Source organism: Loxodonta africana, chromosome 7 (assembly GCF_030014295.1).
Source record: "Loxodonta africana isolate mLoxAfr1 chromosome 7, mLoxAfr1.hap2, whole genome shotgun sequence".
Classification (NCBI taxonomy): domain Eukaryota; kingdom Metazoa; phylum Chordata; class Mammalia; order Proboscidea; family Elephantidae; genus Loxodonta; species Loxodonta africana.
Window position 1 is genome coordinate 87,883,094 of NC_087348.1, and position 20,933 is coordinate 87,904,026.

Consider the following 20,933-nt stretch of genomic DNA (forward strand, 5'->3'; position numbering starts at 1 on the left):
CTATTTTCTCCTCCTCTCCGAAACTTTGATCACATGCAAATGTTTGCTCTTGATTATATCTCACATAGTTCTTAGATCTTCTTCATTCTTTTCTGTGATTTTTCCTCAAAGCGGCATCCATAGATTTGTCTTCAATTTTGCTGATTCTTCTTCCATTGTTTCAAATTTGCTCCTAATACCTTCTACTGCATTGTCCATTTCTGAAATTTTGCTGCTTATATTTTGGATTTCTAATTGCTGTTTCTGAGTGATTTCTAATTGTTTGACATTTTCTTGTTGTATTATTTTCCTGAATTTTTCTATTGTTTTGTCTGTTTTCCTTGCTTTGGGGTAAATTTTGGTTGGTTTTGTCTGTGTTTTCCATCATTTTGTCTGCATTTTTCCTTGATCTTTATCCTAATTGCTTGGAGAGCCCTGAATATTAGATTTCTCAATTCCCTATCAGGTAGTTCCAGTGCCTTGTCTTCTGCTGGTAGGTCAATTGGTACTTTACTCTGGTCACTTACTGAGACCATTTTGCCCTCTTTTTCTTGTATGTTTTTATATTGTCTGCTGTCTTGAGACATTCAGGCATTACTGTATTTATTAATTGTAAGTTTGTACATTTTATCTTGCTTTTTTGTTTTGTTTGGTTATATCTGGGCAGGTGGGCTGGGCGTGCCTTATTGTTTGCTCATCTATTAGCATGATAGTTCTCACTACTGTGTCCTGGTGTGCAGGGCAGATTGCTTAGCTATGGTGCTGCAGGGCAGGTCCAACAGGAAGGGAAGGGTGGAGTTAGGTCCTTTGTCTGCAGCATGAACTGGGCTGGGGGCTGGAGTGAGGCCACTGTGGTCTGCAGGGGGTCCTGAGCCAGCCGAGAAAAGGTCTGGGGTCTGGGCTGGGTTCCCTCAGGGTGGTGGCAGGTGGTGGGATGGGTCTGGAGTCTGTAGGAAGGTGCCTGGGGTCTGGGCCAGGTCACCTTGGGGCCTTGGCATGAGGTGGGAGTAGTCTGGAGACAAATGGAAGGGACCTGGGGTCCAGGCTAGGTCCCCTGGTTGCTGTGACGGGTGGTGGGAAGAGTCCGGAACCTTGGGAAGGGGCCTGGGATCTGGGCCGGGTCCCCTCAGGGCTGCGGGTGGTGGAAGGAGGAAAGGTTGCGGGGGAGACAGGGGCAGAGAAGGCTAGATGGAGGAGGACAATAGGGCTGGTTGGTACTCTGGTTCCCAGTGGTCAGGGTTGCTGCAACAGGGTGATTATAGCTGCTGTTCACTAAAGGGGCAGGAGTTGTAGGGGCATGATCCTGTGGATACTGGGTGAGAGAATCTGGGCTTCTCCTTGAGTTGCAGCCAGCAAATTTGGGCTGTCTTAGTCCTAGATGTGTCTGTGCCTTACCTCTATCTTCTATTGGGAATTCCGTTGAGAAGCCTTTCTGTGCGGGGGGTTGTTGGCTTTATTCCAAGATGGCAACACTGAGTCATGCTGTTTGGTCTGGAACCTCTAGTTTGTATCTCTATTCTTTTTGCGTTTTCTATCAGTTTCTTCTTCTCAGTGACTTTCAGTTTAATACTTTAACTCTTCACTTACAGTTCAGGGTTCTAGGACTGATGTCTTTATCTGTTTTACTTGTTTTTTTTTTGTGTTTGTTGCAGCGAGATGGCTTAGTGTGTCTGACTGGTCTGCCATCTTGGCTCCACCTCAAGTTCCATCTTTCAATGCATTTTCTCTTGAGAAATTATTACTGTTTAAAAGCTGACTCTCAATTGCTGTTTCTCTATTAAAATTCTATAGAATGGGGGGCGGGTAGTCCAGAAGAATAAATACTACATTTCCCCTGCCATGTTTACTGCTGCTATTTCAAATGCCCTTGAAACATTCTCATTTATAAATATTACTGAAAAGTCATGGCTGAACGAGGTAATCGTGTATCTCATTTAAATGAACAATTCATTCATGGTCAGTTGGGTCAGTGGCAAAACAGACTCTAATCTTGACCTCTCAAATCTGAGACTTACAAGTCTGTTGATTTTTTTTCCATCAAGGCCTAACAGAGCATTATTGTCATATAAAAGAATAAGGATCACATACTAGAAATTGCCATAAACTAACTTTAAAAAAATATTTTTATGTACTTGGTAGACATTACCTTCAAATTCTATAAAAGCTTATTATGGACATTAAAAAAAACAAAAAATTGTGGGCATTACAAAAAAAAGAAAACAAAATGCCCATGCATTTATAAAAACTAAAAGCCAATGTGGGTAGAACAAATTTCCAAAAATATATAAGGAATGTTAACTAACATGTACTGTGCTTTGGCACTGGGAATCAATCCAAAACATTTTATCTTGGCAACACTGGCTGATATGGAACATTCCTTTCCCCCTTTACTTTGAAGTTCATTTTTGATTCTCACAGAAGGGAATGACAGAATGCAGTGACAGCAATAGGGGTCACCACCATTTGATTTTGCATTGCTCTAGGAGCTTTTCAAAGCTTGTCATTTCAGAATAATTTCTTCCTCTTCCCCCTTCCACCCTACACAACTTAATCATTACAACTTTTTCTTCACCCAGTATTTGTAAAATCACATCATTCCTCTGCCTCTTAATTACTACTCCTTCATCCTTTTTCTTTCCTTTCACGTGACAGAACTTCAATCAAAACTATTCTTTTTAGCTGTACTGACATTTTGCTTTCTTTGACATTGTAAACTGTGTACTCTTACTGCAAGGGCAGATGAGGAAAATTGTTTTATTTGGTTTTAGTAGCTGTTTTCTTGTACTTAGCAAAATAGCCTCTGAAGGGCTTCATCAACTTGTGGTACTGTCATGCAGTAGAAAGCAATGGATTCCGGGGCCTGACAGACTTGGGCTTGAACGCTGACTGTGCCACTTACTTGTTTGGTGACCTTCGGAAAATTATTTAACTTATCAACCCCAATTACCTCATCTCTAGAAAGATGATGGAGGCCCTGGGTGGTACAAATGATTAATGTGCTTGGCTGCTAACTGAAAGATTGGAAGCTTGAGTCCGCCCAAACGCACCTCGGAAGAAAGACCTGGTGATATACTTTTGAATAAAAAATCAGCTATGAAAACCATATGGGACACAGTTCTACTTTGATATACATGGAGCTGCCATGAGTAGGGCTCCACTCGACAGCAACTTGTATAGGAGAATTATTAAGTGAATTATGGTACACCTTCCTGAACCCTGGTGGGACAGTAGTTAACAGCTCAGGCTGCTAACCAAAAGGCTGGGAGTTCGAACCCACCAGGTGCTCCTTGGAAACTCTATGGGGCAGTTCCACTCTGTCCTGTAGGGTCGCTGTGAGTTGGAATCGACTCAATGGCAATGGGTTTGTTTTTTTTTCCAGATGGAATATTATGCAGACATTAAAACGATGATAAGAGCATACAGCAAACGTGGGGTGTTAGATAAAAAAAAGTTACAAAATTAATCTTACTATGACAAATATTTTTTAAAAACCACAGTAAAAAGACAAAGGAAATACACAAAATTGCTAACAGTGGTGTTATAAGGACAGAACTGTTAGTAATTTTCCTTTCCATTACACTTTCTAATTTTTTGAAAACACGGTATACAATTCGTCCTATTCTAAAATTAATGCAATTTCAAAAATTAGGCTGTAAAGTGGGTATTTTTTTTTTTTTTTCCTAAGAGAAGGCAGGAAAATAAGAGAGCAGAGGGATGAAGGACAGGCTGAGCAAGTCACTGGCAGCAATCCAATCATAGGAAGCTGTGTGTAGACTCTGGTCACGCATTAATTGTATAAATGTATCAGCAGGCTGCTCTCCTTTTAAAAAATGTTGCCATATTCTGGGATTCTTTTTCCCCTTCCCAATCCTCTATTCTGTACCACAGCATGATATAGAAGGCAAAGAGTTAATACCCAGATAAGTATATTTCCATCCTTATTTTATAAGGTAAATAGACAACATATTTTGAAAACATTTATCTTCCATAAAGCAGTCTAAACACTTTCCAGTTACACTGTTAATGTCTAACAGTAGTATTAACCATGTTTTCCAGATGGAAGGGAATTCTAAACTTGATGACTAATGCTTTTGTTGGCATCTATAATGGAAGGAATAATTTGGTCCCCAGAATGTGTATTTCAGCTTCATGCACCTCAGCCAGCTAGCTGTCAATGTCAAGAGATACAACTCCCTCTAAATTATTTCAATGCTGTCATTTAAAAGCAGGTTAAATAAATATTGGGACCTCATCAAGCTGTTTTGTGCCTACATCTCCTTTTTTATTTATAATGTTAGTAAAGCTTCCTCAAAATATAATCTCTCAACTGAAGGAAGACACAGGCTTCTTAAGACTGACTACAGAGGGAAGGAAGAGTGGGATGGGACTGCAAAATGCTGTCTTCACAGAGGAAAGGACAAGTCTCCAGATGAGCACTCAAGAACACTCTTTTGATGGCACTCAAGAACACTCCATTTATTCAACACTTGCTATGTGTCATTCCTTCCTTTACTCATAGAAGCTCTACTTTATTTCCTGTTAAAATTCTTCAAGGACTATCTCAAATGACATTTCCCTCCTACCTAGCAAACTTCTTCTCTATTGTTCTAGCTGGTATTGAGCTTTTCCAGTAGCATTTCACAGAATCACGAGATGTTTAGTGTTGGAAGGTGATCTTAGAGTCATTTAATCCAACTTTTTGAAACCCAGAGAGAAGTGACTTTTCCAAGGTTGCGCTGCTGATGAGTTAGGAGTAAGCAATTTTGAGTTAGCTACATAGTAGCCCAGTCATGTGCAGCCGTGTATCACTAAGATCTATAAAGGTCTGTTTGCTCTATTGGATTGTAAGTTCTTTGAGGGTAGGGCCAAGTGTTGTCCATTTCTGATTTGCCCATGAAGCAGGTACAGTCAGGTGGTTTTGATTTAGTTAGAAAAGGTATTAGTCCAAGGAGAATCATGGGCTTGGTTAGCTGGCAACAGTGCACCTGCAGAAACCAAAAGCTAGTTTGTGTCTGGAGTTTGCTGTCATCATAAGCCCCGTACAACAGAATAACCTCAAGTAGACGGGAATTGTGACTTTTACAAGACGCAATAGAAAAGAGATCTCACAACATGGAGCAACTCTGTTCTATTATAAACAGGGAAAGCTCTTCTAGTCTGCTTATTTTCTCCAGTGTATTACCATTAACAGTGAAATAAAAATAAACCTTCAATAGATTGTTTTCCCTTAAAATGTATACTCCCACACAATCCTTTTTAAATGTGCAAATGTACTCCCATTAGAAAACCAGAATGCTATGTGAGAAAACTGACAAAACTTCCAAGAATGTTTCAAATGTTGGCTAATATATCTAGCAAAGATACCTTATATCTGAAGGGAACAAGCATTGAAAATGCACTATGGATACAATGGGAAGTTGGGAAATTAGATTTTTAGCTTTTAGTCTGCCACTACTCATTCCATCCATTCACTTATTTGTTCCTTCAACAAATATTTACTGAGAACCTACTATGTGGCAGATACTTTGCAGAGCAGTAAACAGGGCAGACATGGAAATTATATTCCATACAGGAAGACAGACAATAAACAAAACAAATAAAAAAGGACAAGTACAGATTGTAATAAATGCCATAAAGGAAACAAGCAAAATGATAGCAATGAGCTGGGAGGTGGCAGGAAGAATTACTTTAGTCTGATCAGCTATGCATCACCTATCCACCTAAGTAATATCAGACACATCACTTTTTGGTACTCAGATTTCCAGTGTGTGAAACTAAGAGGGTGAACTGGGTGACATCAGATGGAAAGAGCCCTGGACTTGAAGAAAACTTAAGCTTGAGCCCTGGCCTTGTCAGTAAAACCATACTGTACTGTCTCCCTGATGAAAGATGCACTAAGGAGGGAGTGAAAGTCCTTGTGGGCTGAAGTCACCTTCAGACTAAACCCACAGGGTAAGGGCTTTCCTTTCACTTCTTTACAACTGTTTATAACTTTCTGGATTTTCATTTTTACTAGGGAAGACCTCTGAGAACTTAAGAAACCTGGATTAAATAAATGCTCTATTCTGCTGCTTCCAGGCCAGAAGCATATTTACTCTCTGAACAGGATAATGAGCTTGGCAAATGTGCAATGATACCCCAACTGGTGATAACATGGTTTGCTGAAGGTTCAAAACCAAAAACCAAACAAAAATAACCTCAATTTTTCCCCTCTCTCCTTTCTTACCAAGTTTAAGGAAAATCAAGTTTTGATAGGCTGAAGGGAAAAACACACACACACAAGCACAACCTCTAGTAAAACCATTATTTTTTCTTTTAAATCTTGGCTGTTATTAAGGTTGGCTACCTAGTCCAAGAATAGTATCCTTCAGTGAAAGTCAGCCCATCGTATTCAAGAAGAGAACCATACCGAGTGTAAAGTGCCATTATTGGTCACTGCAGGAAGGCGGGCCCATCGCTCATTTTCCAGTTCCTCCATCACTTGATTCATTGCACTCTTTAGCCATGTGTCCACAGAAACACCGATCTGCTTTAGCAGGTCCAGACGGGCTTCAGCTTTCAACTTAATTATCTAAGAAAACCAAGATAATGGTCAGAAATCAAGGCATTTTTTTTCTCAAATTGTTATAGCCGTTTCTGATCTATTAATATGAATAATCTTGACTTCACAAGCAATTCTTCCTTGGCAGGGATATTAATTTTTCAGAGAGAGAGAGAGAAAAGAGAAAAGGCAAGTGGGAGAGGGAGAAGGAGGGGTAAAGAAGAAGAGAGAGGGAGAGGCACAGCAATAGAAGTGCACACATATAAGAGTGGGAATTGGGGCCTCCTGATGATGGCAAATGGTGCACTTGCATTTTGACAAGATCACAGTACTGATGATGCATCAAATATAAGTTATGAATAGAAAGAGATTAATGTTCCATCAAGTCTGCTTTCTTCTCCTGTTAATAAGAATATGCATCACAACATCCTTAAATTTAGCGTTTTCAAAAGTCTTCCTACCCACTTCCTGATTTTTTCTCTCCTTGTAATGCATCTTTCACAGTCTGCAAATGATCTATCATGTCACCCTCCTGCTTAAAAACTTCCATGACTCCTGACTACCTACGGAAAAAAGAATTAAATAATTCTTAACTTGGAATAAAGTATCTTTTACAATTTGGGCTGAATTATCCTTCTGCCTCTTCCCACACACCTCATGCTCCCACGCCACTGTCCCTCCAACACATCATGGCCTCTCATGCCTTTGCTCATGCCAGATCCTGTGTAAAATGCCTTTTTATAAAATGCCTATCCATACTCGCTGCTGTCAAGTTGATTCCAACTCACAGCGACCCTGTAGGACAGAGTAGAACTGCCCCAGTTTCCAAGGAGCGCCCGGTGGATTCAAACTGCTGACTTTTTGATTAGCAGCCACAGCTCTTAACCACATCACCACCAGGGTTTGCATAAAATGCCTGGTGAGCTTTTATGTTTCAAGGGTCAATTCAAATATTACCCATTCTATTAAGACTTTCCTAATTATCTTCCTTAGGCAGTTAATCACTTCCTTCTCTCTGCTCCCCAACCACTCTATGTTGTTGCTGTGCTGGCTCCAATTCATGGTGACCCCACATACAACAGAACAAAATGTTGTCCAGTCTTGCGCCATCTTCACAATCATTGGTATGCTCAAGCCCACTACTGTGGCCACTGTGTATTCTGAGTGTCTTCCAATCTAGGGGGCTCATTTTCCAGCACTAAACTGAACAATATTTGTTTGTGATCCATTGGGTTTTCAATGACTAATTTTTGGAAGTAGATGTCCAGGCCTTTCTTCCTAGTCTGTCTTAGTCTGGAAGTTCCACTGAAATCTGTCTACCACGGGTGACCCTGTCAGTATTTGAAATAGTGGCGGCATAGCTTCCAGCATCATAGCAACTCACAAGCCACCACAGTATGACAAACTGACAGATGGGTGATGGGGGAAGCGCTCTATACAGATTGATATTATAATGTGATAGGCACTAAATTATTCTTTAACCTTTTTGATACAAAGGGGGTTCTTTTAGGACTGGAGCACTGACATTCACTGCTATTCTCCAAAGCACGTAGTATGTGTTCCATCTTTTTTCATTGAGGATCCTATACAAAGGCACTTCTGCTTTACCATCTGAGAAAGATTTTACTTTGAACAGCTTCTACCGTTTCAGCTGAAATTAGCCTTTAAAAACTGCCATTCAGTTACAATGAGTTATGAAATATTATCTTAATTTCCCCTTTGACTTTTGTCAATTAACAGTAATGTCTACTTTGCTTTTTTAAATTATGATGTAGCAGTCTAATGTTAAAAATAAAAAAGAACAAAAAGCAATTACTCAAACAATATTTTGAAGCAGCTCTTTTAAAATTTATCAACAACTATATTTTACACAATGGAAAAGGAGAAATGGGCAACTACTCAATACAGACTTGGAGTTTAAAATATCTCAGACATTCTGTTCATCTCATCAAGTATCCAGTAGTCTTCCTCTGAAGAATTACTTCTTCATCAAATATAGTTAATTATAGTAATGCACTGTTTTTACTGTTGTATACTTCTAACACAGAAACCCTTTTGTATGAGGGAGAAAGACAAACAATTTCAATATCAAAAAGTTGGAGATATCACATCAAAATGACACTCTCCTCCTTCTCTATAACCCTAAGGCCATGCCAATGCATCAGAAATAGTAGGAATTAAGAATAAAAAGTTCCTATTCTCCAAACTGAAGAAAGGGAAATATTACTTGTTCTTTTGTCTTGGCTCCAAGCCATAAGCCATAACCATATGCCGTTTTTAAACCTGTCCCAAGAGAACAGTAACAGCTTTAGTCCAAGACCTATGCCCCTGAATCTCAGCCAGTCAGGGACAGCCTCAGGCTTCGGAAAGCTCAGAGCCTTACTCCAGAAACCATGCTTCCACTCCAGCTTCTGATGGCCCCATCAATTCCAAAATGTCCGCTCAAAGGGAGCTAATTCATAAAACTCTCATTTTTGAAAATCTGCCAATTCCTGAAATTCACACTTCTCAAAACTCTATATTAGCAATTGCTTTGTTCAGAGATTTTGCTTCGTATCATTCTCTTTTGCTTAACCACCAACCAGCTGCTTTCGCATTGATTCCAACTCAATGCAACCCCATATTGTCAGAGTAGAACTGTGCTCCATAGGATTTTCAATGGCTGATTTTTCGAAGTCGATCAGCAAGTCTTTCTTTTGTGGTGCCTCTGGGTGGCTCAGACCTCCAACTTTCAGGTTAGCAGCTGGGTGTGTTAACCGTCTGCACCACCCAGGAACAACTTCTTTTGCTTAGCAAGCAATAAATTCGGCTTCACTGTTTTAGATATTGGAGTGGTTGGTGGTCTCTTCCTCCAATATTTGAAGGTTCCACTGATATAATTTTGGGGAACCTCACTTGTTAGCATTCTGTGGGACTCTTGGACAAACAAGTGCTTTCACTCTGGCCCCTAAAAATTGTATTTATTAAAAAAGAAACTTTTTTAGAGAAGTTTTAGGTTTACAGAAAAATTGTGCAGAAAAGTACAGAGTTCCACTATACTCCATATTTCCCCGCTGCACACTGTTTCTCCTATTATCAACATCTCGTATTCCTGTGGTACATTTATTATAACTGATGAGCCAGTATCAATACCTTATTATTAACTAAAATTAGTGTTTATTCTTTGTGTTCTATAGTCCTATGGGTTTTAACAAATGCATAATGTCATGTGTCCACCATTACAGCATTATACAGAATAGTTTCACTGCCCTAAAAATGCCCTGTGATCTACCTACTCATCCCTTCCTCCCTCAGCTTGAAGTCCTGGCAATCACTGATCTTTTTACTGTCTCTATAGCTTTGCCTTTTTCATAATGCCATACAGTTGGAATCATACAGTATGTAGCTTTTTCAGACTGGCTCCTTTCACTTAGCAATATGCATTTAAGGTTCCTCCATGTCTTTCTGTAGCTTGAGAGATCATTTCTTTTTATTGCTGAATAATACTCCATTATATGGAGGTAGCACTGTTTATCCATTCACCTACTGAAGGACATCTGGGTTGCTTTCAATTTTTGGCAATTAGCTCAAAACAGGGAAACAGCAACATCATTATGTAAAAGAAGAAAACATTAAACCAATAAAGAGGGGCTAAAAAATGTAGTCATAGATCTTTCATATGGAGAGGAAGCCAAGGCGATATAAAGAAATAAAAGTTTGGTTTAAACTTAGAAAAACAGGGGCAAATATTAAGGTAACCACAAAGGAGACTAACAATACTACACATCAAAAGAAATACAAGAAAAACATATAAAGACTCAGCACAAACAAAATCAACAGTAAAAAGAAGAAAAGGCAATATAAAGAAAAACTACTCCGCACAAAAAATTAAGTGGAAAAAAGAAACTCTCAACCACACAAAAAAAGACATCAAAACGACATTATACCTATCAATAATTATGCTGAGTGTAAATGGACTAAATACACCAATAAAGAGACAGAGTGGCAGAATGGATAAAAAAAAAACTATCTGTCTCTATGCTGCCTACAGGAGACACACCTTAAAGGCACAAACTAAAACTCAAAGGATGGAAAAAAAAAAAAAATACATATCTAGCAAACAACAATCAAAAAAGAGCAGGAGTGGCAATATTAATTTCTGACAAAATAGGCTTTAAAGTTAAATCCACCAGAAAGGATAAGGAAGGACATTATATAATAATTAAAGGGTCAAATTTTGGCAGTTATGAACAAGGCTGCTATAAACAATCGTGTGCTCATTGAGCCCGTTTTGCATGCAATTTTGATCATTCTCTAGATTTTTTATTGGGTGAGTCAATATCAATAATAATCTGTTCAAATGAGCTCTCACTGCTGGATTTATTTTGCTACACTAAGATTTTTAAGCATATAGATCTTTTTCAAAAGCTGAGATAGAATTCATATAACACAAAATTCATCACTTTAAAGTGTATGATGCAGTGGTTTTTAGTATTACATAGATCTATATATAAGGTAATTAGACCTTTTTGAGGTGCACCATTTGATAAATGCTCTTGCAAAAATCTCCTCATTTTTTTTGTTTCATTGATATATAATTCAGAGATCATACAATTCACCCATTTAAAGTGTACAACTCAATGGTTTTTAGTATATTCACAGTGTGCAACCGTCACCAGTATAAAATTTTAGAACACTTTTATCACAACAAAAAGAACGCACGCCCTTTAGCCATCACTCCCAATCCCTCCAACACCTCAGTACTAAGGAACCACTAATCTATTTTCTATTGCTAGGGATTTCCATTTCCTATGTAAATGGAATGATATAATATACGGTCTTTTATGTCTGGACTCTTTCACCAAGCATAATGTTTTCAAGGTTCATTTATGTCGTAGCAGGTTATTAGTATTTCTTTTTTATGAATAATATTTCATTGTATAAATAAAACACACTTTGTTTATTCCATAAACAATTGTGTACAAGTTTTTGTGTGGATGTATGTTTTCATTTCCCTTGGGTATATACCCAGAAGTGGAAATTGCAGGGTTATACAGTAACTATGGAGCCCTGGTGGTGCAGTGGTTAAGAGCTTGCCTGCCATCCACAAGCTGCTCCTTGGAAACCCTATGGGGCAGTACTACTCTGTCCTGTAGGGTTGTTATGGGTTGGAATTGACTCGACAGCAACGGGTATGCTAAGGTATGGTAACTACATTTAATCACCTGTGGAACTGCCAGACATTTCAAAAAGTACTATTTTATAATCACACCAGCGGGGTACAATGGTTCTAATGTTTCCACATCCTGGTCAATACTTGTTAATGTCTGTGATTTTTATTATACCCATGATAGTGGGTATGAAGTGGTATCTCATCGTAGTTCTGATTTGCATTTTCCTGATGACTAATGATGTTGAGCATCTTTTCATATACTTATTGGCTATTTGTGTACCTTCTTTGGAGAAATATCTATTCGAATCCTTTGCCATTTTTTAATTAGGTTATTTGTCTTTTTATTATTGAACTGTCAGAGTTTTTATATATTCTAGATAAAAGTCCCTTATCAGATAGATAAATCATTTGCAATTTTTTTTCATTCTGAAAATCCAACACCTCTACAACAAAAACACAAATAATTCAACAAAAAAATTGGCAAAGGAAATGAACAGACACTTCAACAAAGAAGACATTAAAGTGGCTAGCAGACACATGAGGAAATGCTTGAGATCACTAGAAACGCAAATCAAAAACCACAACGAGATACCATCTCATCCCAGCATTACTGGCACAATCAAAAACACGGGAAATAACAAAAGTTGGAGAGGCTGTGGGGAGATCAGAACTCTTTTTTTTTTTTCTGCATCACTTAATGAAAACTTTTAATTCTTATAAAAATAGTACAAGTTATGAGGTTGTTGGGGAATATGGGAAAGAAGGGCTCAGATTAAAGTATGTAGCACATTCAACAGGAGGTAAGGTCTCCTACCCCAGCTGACTTGGTCTTTTTTTTTTTTAATTAATTTTTATTAAGCTTCAAGTGAACATTTACCATTCCAATCAGTCTGTCACATGTAGGTTTACATACATCATACTCCCTTCTCCCACTTGCTCTCCCCCTATTGAGTCAGACCTTTCAGTCTCTCCTTTCGTGCCAATTTTGCCATCTTCCCTCTCTCTCTATCTTCCCAACCCCCCTCCAGTCAAGAGTTGCCAACACACTCTCCAGTGTTCACCTAATTTAACTGGCTCACTCTTCATCAGCATCTCTCTCCCCCCCGCTGACCAGTCCTCTTCATGCCTGATGAGTTGTCTTCGGGGATGGTTCCTGTCCTGTGCCATCAGAAGGTCTGGGGAGCATTGTCTCTGGGATTCCTCTAGTCGCATTCATATCATTAGGTATGGTCTTTTTATGAGAATTTGGGGTCTGTATCCCATTGGCCTCCTGCTCCCTCAGGAGTTGTCTGTTGTGCTCCCTAGCAGGGCAGACATCGATTGTGGCCAGGCACCAACTAGTTCTTCTGGTCTCAGGATAATGTAGGTCTCTGGTTCACGTGGCCCTTTCTGTCTCTTGGGTTCTCTGATTTGGTCTTTGACCTTGGTATCCAGCCTCCAGGAAGAACTGTGCACAGTACCTTGGCTGGGGCTATTACTACGTGACGGTGTGGGGACAAACTGGGCAGCCAGCAACACTGTCTTCTCCCTCCCCTCAACCTATGTACAAAGTGAAGACTGGGCACATACTCAAATGTTTCCTGGTACAGCCCCACCTTGTCAGCCAGTCATAAATACCAGCTGTATTATGAAGGCCTGGCTAAAGACATCATAAGTTGCTTTCTCCATGTCCCTTGTGTCAATGATGTTGACATTTGGGCGTGTCCTGGAGGGAGCTCAGATTTGCCCATGTCCATCAATGCTGCTCACTGGCTTCAGATGAAACTTCCACCTAATAAACAGTCCATGTGTTGGTGCTGGAGCCTGGGATAAGCTCCTTGGAGCCCAGATGAAGTCATTAGATGAAATGTTCTTCCTTCTCCCTGCCCTTGGCTGAGTCACTCTCCATCTGGAGGATGGTGCTGGGCTCGCTTCTACAGGTTCATAGGTGACGTAGCTGCCTTTGTTCTTGTACAGGTAAAAGAAGATGACGATCACGACCGAGAGCAGTGTGAGGAAGACCACGGTGATGACAACTGGAATGAGTGCTGTGCTGGCTTTAGCTTCTGGGGACAGGGCCTCAGTGGCCTTAAGGATTGGGGTGGTCATGAGTTCTTCCCCAGGCAAAGCTCCTGGGGAAGGTGTGGTTGGGAGGCTAGTCATTGCAGCCAGTGGATGAGGACCCTGAGGTAAGGGCAGATCCAAACCCATCTCTTTGGTTTCTCTGAGTATCTCCTCAGGCTCCAGGTACCAAGATCACTCCACAAGAGCAGATCAGAGACTGACTGTATTTGGGGGTACGTTATCTTTGAATGTCCTACTCTGAGATCCTTGCACCGGGCCACCACATATACCTAAGAGATCTCCCATAGCCTTTCCGGTTGGACGGGCTGTGGGAGAAGGGCCGGCACCACTCTGTGCCTGCTTTTGAACTGGGCAGGGGCAGGATCTGCAGAGATTCGTGGAGGCCGGGAGAATCAGACAGACTGCCGGACTGAGAGACCTAGCTAGAAAGAGATTGGAACTCTTATGCCCTGCTGGTGAGAACGCAAAGTGATACAACCATTTTGGAAAACGATACGGTGCTTCCTTAGAAAGCTAGAAATAGAAATACCATATGATCTGGCAATCCCACTCCTAGGAATATATCCTAGATAAATTATAGTTGTTACATGAACAGACATATGCACACTCATATTTATTGCAGCATTGTTCACAATAGCAAAAAGATGGAAACAACCTAGATGCCCATCAACAGATGAATGGATAAACAAACTATGGTACATACACATGATGGAGTATTACGCAACGATAAAGAACATTGATGAATCTGCAAAGCATCTCATAAGGTGGATGAATCTAGAGGGCATTACACTGAGTGAAATATGTCAACCACAAAAGCACAAATATTTTATGAGACCACTACTGTAAAAACTCACGAAGAGGTATACATAGAAAAAGAAACAATCTTTGATGGTTATGAGGGAGGAGAGGGGTGGGGATGAAAACACACTAAACAGACAATAGATAAGTGGTAACTTTGGTGAAGGGTAAGACAGTATACAATACTGGGGAAGTCAGTACAACTTGTCCAAGACAAGGTCACGGAAGCTCCGTAGACATTCAAACTCCCTGAGGGACTGAATTGCTGGGCTAAGGGTTATGGGGACCATGGTCTTGGGGAATATCTAGCTCAACTGCCATAACATAGTTTTGGACCACAACTACCATGGCCTCCACCAGACTGAGTCCAGTACAACTAGATGGTGCCTGGCTACCACCACCGACTGCTCTGACAGGGATCACAATAGAGGGTCCCAAACAGAGCTGGAGAAAAATATAGAACAAAGTTTAACTCACGAAAAAAGACCAGACTTACTGGCCTGACAGAGACCGGAGAAACCCCAACAGTATGGCCCCCAGATACTCTTTCAGCTCAGTAATGAAGTCACTGCTGAGGTTCATGCTTCAAAGATTAGGTAGGCCCATAAAACAAAAGGAGACTAAAGGGGCACACCAGCCCAGGGGCAAGGACTAGAAGGCAGGAGGGGACAGGAAAGCTGGCAACAGGGAACCCAACGTCAAGAGGGGAAAGTGTTGACATGTCATGGGGTTGTTAACCAATGTCATAAAACAATACGTGTACTGTTTAATGAGAAGCTAGTTTGTTCTGTAAACCTTCATCTAAAGTAAAATTAAACAAAAAAAAAATTTTTTTTCCCCCATTCTGTGGGTTATCTTTTCACTTTCTTGATAATGTCCTTTGAAGGACAGCTGTTTTTAATTTTGACGAAGTCTAATTTATCCATTTTTTCTTTTGTTGCTCGTGCTTTTGGTGTCATGTCCCAGAAACTAATCCAAGGTCACAAAAATTCACACCTATGTTTTCTTTTAAGAGTTTTATAGATTTAAATCTTAATTTAGGTTGTTTTATGTTAGTTTTTACATAGTGTGAGGTAGGGATCCAACTTCATGCTTTTGCATGTGGATATCCAGTTGTTCCAGCATCATTTTAGTATATATTTTAAACTACTAAAGGCAATGAAATGCTGAAAAAAAAAAAAAGAAAAAAATGAACAAGCTCATTACTGGAAACCACAAATGTGGGTCATATAACCGCTTATGCAGAGAAGCAAAGAACAACAATAACAACAACAAAAAGATAACTGTTCAATATATTTTATTTTTTCAACACCAAATAATCTCGTTTTCTTAATATTTTTGTCAGTACTTGACCAAACAACTGATAAACATGGTTTTTGCAAACTTAGAATTAAAGTGCAGTTCCAGGATAAACACTGCTGTTTTCCCTTTAGAGTCCCAACTGTTTTTATTTTAACAACTGTTTAAAAGCAGAATTTTCTAGTGTTTTAAAATGAATTTTAATAATTTGCCAATTGATTAGATATTTTGCAGAGCACAGCTCTCTGTAAACATGATGGCATTCCAGACACTTCTTAGCTAAATCATTTTTAGAGCTTGTAAAGACATAGAGCTTAAAAAAAAAAAAAGATGCTTTGAAAATCCAGATTTTTTAAAATACATAATCTTAGTGTTGATACTAGTTAATAGTTGGTGTAAACGAAGCCTATGAACTCCAATTTTTAACATAAAAAACTCAACATAAGCACATCTAAGTTTCAAGCCACAGTGGAGTTTATGAATTGTTTTGACAGTTATAAAGTCTGTAAATCTAACTCAAGCTTAATTCCTTTGCCATCAAAATATCATTCCTCCAAAGACAAGAAGTGCTATCTACTTTAACTCTACTATTTAGGACAACATCTTGCATATAGCAGGGAATGAATAATGGTAGATAACAGTATTTGCCATTCCAAGTTATCTTTGGTATCCTAAAACAAACAAAAAACAAAAAAACCACTGCAAAAAACTTTATCATATGTACTAGAAATCTGATGACTATACTATTTCATTTAATCTACACAACAGTTTTGGGGGTAGACATGATAAACCCCATTTTATAGATGAGAAAATGAACTGACCAAGGTCATATCGACTGTGGTAAAGTATTACACTGATGGGCCCCAATGAATCATGCTTTCTGGTATCCACGCTCTTGGGTAGCCCACACTCACATTGATTCTGGGCTTATCCATGTGATTTGCTTTGGCCAATGAGACATAAGGAAATCTGATGCATACAGAGGTTCAATAAGTGCTATTGGGACTTGCTCTCTTAGGATGGTGTCATTACCACATGAGGAAGCCCAGTTTAGACTCTGAAGACGAAAGATCATATGAGGAAAAAGGCTCAGAGCAAAGCCCTCCAGCTGACCCTCCAGCTCAATGCAGCTGCTTGAGTAACCTCAGGCAAAATCAATTTTGCCTTTTTGAATATATGCCAAATAAAACTTTCTTTTTGTTTTACTAAACTTCATGATGTTTTTTTCCCTACAATATCCGAGAGGATTGAATTAGCCTGATAAAAACTAGTCCCTCATAACCAGAAACCCTTGTAGAGATAAACATTCAAAGAGAATTGCTAAGAAATGTTAAATCTTCACACGGTAGTTAATTGTTTATAGTACTATTTGTATTATAATTTTGAAACTGTTTAATATGTACTGTAGAATTAATCAAATAAAAATTATGATAATATTACTAAGAACCAAGGTTTTCAATGTAAGAGAAAAATTAAGAAGTTTAATAAAACCCTCTAACTTAAAATTTAAATTGCAAATATCAATATGAACTCATGATTAAAAACATAGGTTTCTAGCTCTAACAACAAAGAATCGGTCAAGAAATAATGACAACCATAGCAATAAGCATCTTTACAACCTGGACCTTGGTGTATAAACACCATTCTCTATTAAAAGAAACTAGGGATCACTGGAAAAATTGCTAACTCTAATTCTGGGCAGGGAAAATATAGAGTGAGTTTAAGAGAGCTTGTTTTGCTAGAAGGAGTCCTGGTAGTATAGTGGTTAAGAGTTCAGCTACTAACCAAAAGGCTGACAGTTCCAATCCATCAGCCACTCTCCTTGGAAACCCTGTGGGGCAGTTCTACTCTGTCCTATAGGGTCAGTATGAGTCAGAATCAATTCAGTGGCAATGGGTTTGGTTTTGGTTTTGTTTTGTTAGAAAGCAGGAAAGTATTCAAAGATTAATGGGAGTAATGTCAAAAGTGAAGGGACTCTCCCTGCCCAAATTTCAAATAATACAGGGCTTGTTGTTGTTGACAGGTGCCATCAAGTTGGCTCCAACTCATAATGAGCTTAGGCATAACAGAACAAAATAATGCCCAGTCCTGCACCATCTTCATGATCATTGCTACGTTTGAGTTCATTGTTTGGGCTACTGTGTCAATCCATATGGAGCATAAAAAATGGTAATTGTAATTGGTAACACACAAAATGAATAAATATCAATAATAAGTTGAGAATGCATAAGATGGGATTCGACTCCACGAGCCCAAACAAGGAATAACTACTGGGGAAAGAACAACTCCTGCGGAGCTGTGAATTAAAAACTTCTAGCATTTGTACAGGGCCGGGAGATACCACAGTTCTGCCTAACCAGAGTTGAGAGGCCTTGTTGGATACTCATGCCATTAGTAGATGCCACAGAAAGATAAAATACTCATAGGAGGACTAAACTTGCCTTACTGTAAAGACTATAGAAGACCACTCAAACAGTTTAAAAACAAGCATTTAAGATAACAGTAGCATTAATTAACTTTCACAGGTATTCAAAACTAAGATAATGAATCTGGCCACCATGGTTTTAGCATTATTCCATATTTTTGGTTAAAAAAAAACTATCTTTGAGAAGGCGCACTTAAATACTGATATTAGGAGAGGTGAGAAATTCTGTTGTGGAAATCTCACTTCATATCTTTAGCTTTAAACTACAAACACAGCTTAGTTTAATACTTTCACGGAAATAACAGGTCATTCAGCCTAAATGCAGGCTCTGTGTGACTGATACCTACTACTGTTACTACTGGGGGTTTGTGGGATTTGGTGGAGCTAGGGTACCAGACTGTGACACCATGGATGAAGCCTGGAAATGGAAAACACAAGGGATGACACATCCTTTGGAAAAATTCTCAGACTTGTCTCAAAATAGTCACCACTCTTCCACCAAGGTTCTGAAACTGACTTCATGCAGAGTTTGGAGAAACAAATAACAGGAAAAAAATTTCTACCACAAACCAATGTCCCTCAAATAGGCAACGGCCTGCCAACACAGTCCTTGGCCAGCACCCTAGGGCAGTGGTTTGGCCATGACCCTAAATTCAGAGAGGAAAATGGCTATTCACTGTGTGCTCTGCCGCCCCCCTCACTATGGAAGCTGTGGATCAGACTGTGCCAGGAATAAAGCACAGTTGGGGTTACTGGGGCTCCCCTAGGGCAGGCAGATGGCAAGCCTGTTCTGGTTTGGATTATTTCCATGGGGCTGTGCCAAAAGTATGCTCATATTCCTTATCCTTCCCTCGCTGCCCACTCTCATACCCCCTCCAACACTGAAGCACTTCCTTAAAATTTCTAGAATCTTAAAGGCGTATTTGAAAATCACTAGTTTAGATCAGGGTTTGAAGCCCTGCTTTAGATTAACCCTGACTGGCAATGGTTAAGCCCTTGGCTGCTAACCAAAACGTAGGTGGTTTGAACCCCCAGGGGCTCTGTGGGAGAAAAGACCTGGTGGTCTGCTGTTGTTGTGTGCCGTCAGGTTGATTCCGACTCATAGTGACCCTACAGAACAGAGTAGAATTTTACATCATAGGGCTTCCTAGGCTGTAATCTTTATGGGAGCAGATTGTTATGTCTTTCTCCTGTGGAGCTGCTATTGGGTTCAAACTGCCAACATTTTGGTTAGCAGCCGAGTGCTTTAACTACCGCGCCACCCTAGGAAACTGTATGCAAGAGTTCTATTCTGTCATACAGAGTCGCTACGAGTTGGAATTGACTTGATGGCACACAACAACAACAACAACAACAACAACTCAACCAATGCAAGAATTCTTTGTACAGAGTCCCTGAGAGACGTGTGCCTAGTTCTTCTTGTAAACGTTAGTGCTGCAATACATTCCAGGGGAGCTTACTGTGTCATGGAGTGGATCTGTCAGAAAGCACTTCCCAATACCAAGTCCAAATCTGCCTCCCTCCTGCTTTTTCCATCTTTTGGTTCAAGTTCTGCCTCTTGAGGTTGCATGGCATAAATCTGTGCTATGCCCTTTTCTTTGACTAACAAAATACTACGTACCTATCTGTCAGTACTCATCTTAAGTCCTAACTCTTCTGCGTTACCTGTCCTAATAACCCCTCCTGCAGTGACCTCTGTGTCTTTGGGGTTCCTTAAGTATACTGTATGGCACTACTGCTTTACAGTCTTATTTTTAGTACCAAGAACACAGATTATGTTCATAATCTCCTTGAAGGCTGGACAGTCTCAGCCTTTGAAAAATGTCTACCCCTATACTCTATGCAACATTGCAGTTGGGTAATAAATACACCAGAATGTGTACAGGAACTGGTTCTAACCACAATTAGTTTACTTATCTCCTAATATACTTCCTTATAAAATCCTCCACTCTAGTCAAATCCAACTGCCAAACCATACCTTATGTCTTCCTCCTTTACTAGTATTTTCTTGCTTTCTGTCTCAACCTCTACCTCTATAGGTCAGAGAGTATTAGCTTGCTATACATGAACTTCTGGACATTATACACAAAATACACTTTTTTGTGGTAGAGAAGGTTTCACAGCTTTCTTACAATCCTTAAAGGACCCCACAACCCCTAAAAAGACTAAAATTCACCGTATAGGGTCGCTATGAGTTGGAGTCAACTTGATGGCAACAGGTTTGGTTTGGGTTGTGATATTTTTTTGCCCTGTTTGCTTAACCAAGTCTTCCCTCAGTCTTAAAAGTCTAGCGCATGTCTCTGAATCCAGGGAACATTCCAGATGGAATAAGCTTTCCTAGGCTCTGAACTTACATGAGTTCCATACCATTACTTTGAAAAAACTTTAAAAGTAGTATCTTTACTGTGACTTAATTCTTTTATTTAATGTAAAGTCTCATGACTATAATAAACTCTTTATAGCAAGTTCATATACACACACATATATATTTTTGAAGGGGTTACATGTGCTACTTTGTACAAAGATAACTCAATAAATAATACTATGGACACAAATAAAAATGATGAGTCACCTTCAAGTTAATTAGTGTGTAGAATCTGAATTCTAAAGGTGCACATCACAGCTACGACATTGTATTTGGAGCTGGGTAAAACAACAGAAATAGCTGCCATCTC

At 39.4% G+C, this 20,933-nt stretch overlaps 1 protein-coding gene and 1 pseudogene across 1 annotated transcript in view; both read right to left on the minus strand.

The window, feature by feature from the left end:
- Positions 1 to 20,933, minus strand: part of FCHSD2 (FCH and double SH3 domains 2) — a 289,630-nt gene that overhangs the window by 24,459 nt on the left and 244,238 nt on the right. Inside the window, exon 13 of the mRNA XM_064288657.1 lies at positions 6,389 to 6,550. Within this exon, the coding sequence (XP_064144727.1) occupies positions 6,389 to 6,550 (162 nt within the window). The remainder of the gene's footprint in view (positions 1 to 6,388; positions 6,551 to 20,933) is intronic.
- Positions 6,561 to 20,926, minus strand: LOC135231728 (small cell adhesion glycoprotein-like; annotated as a pseudogene).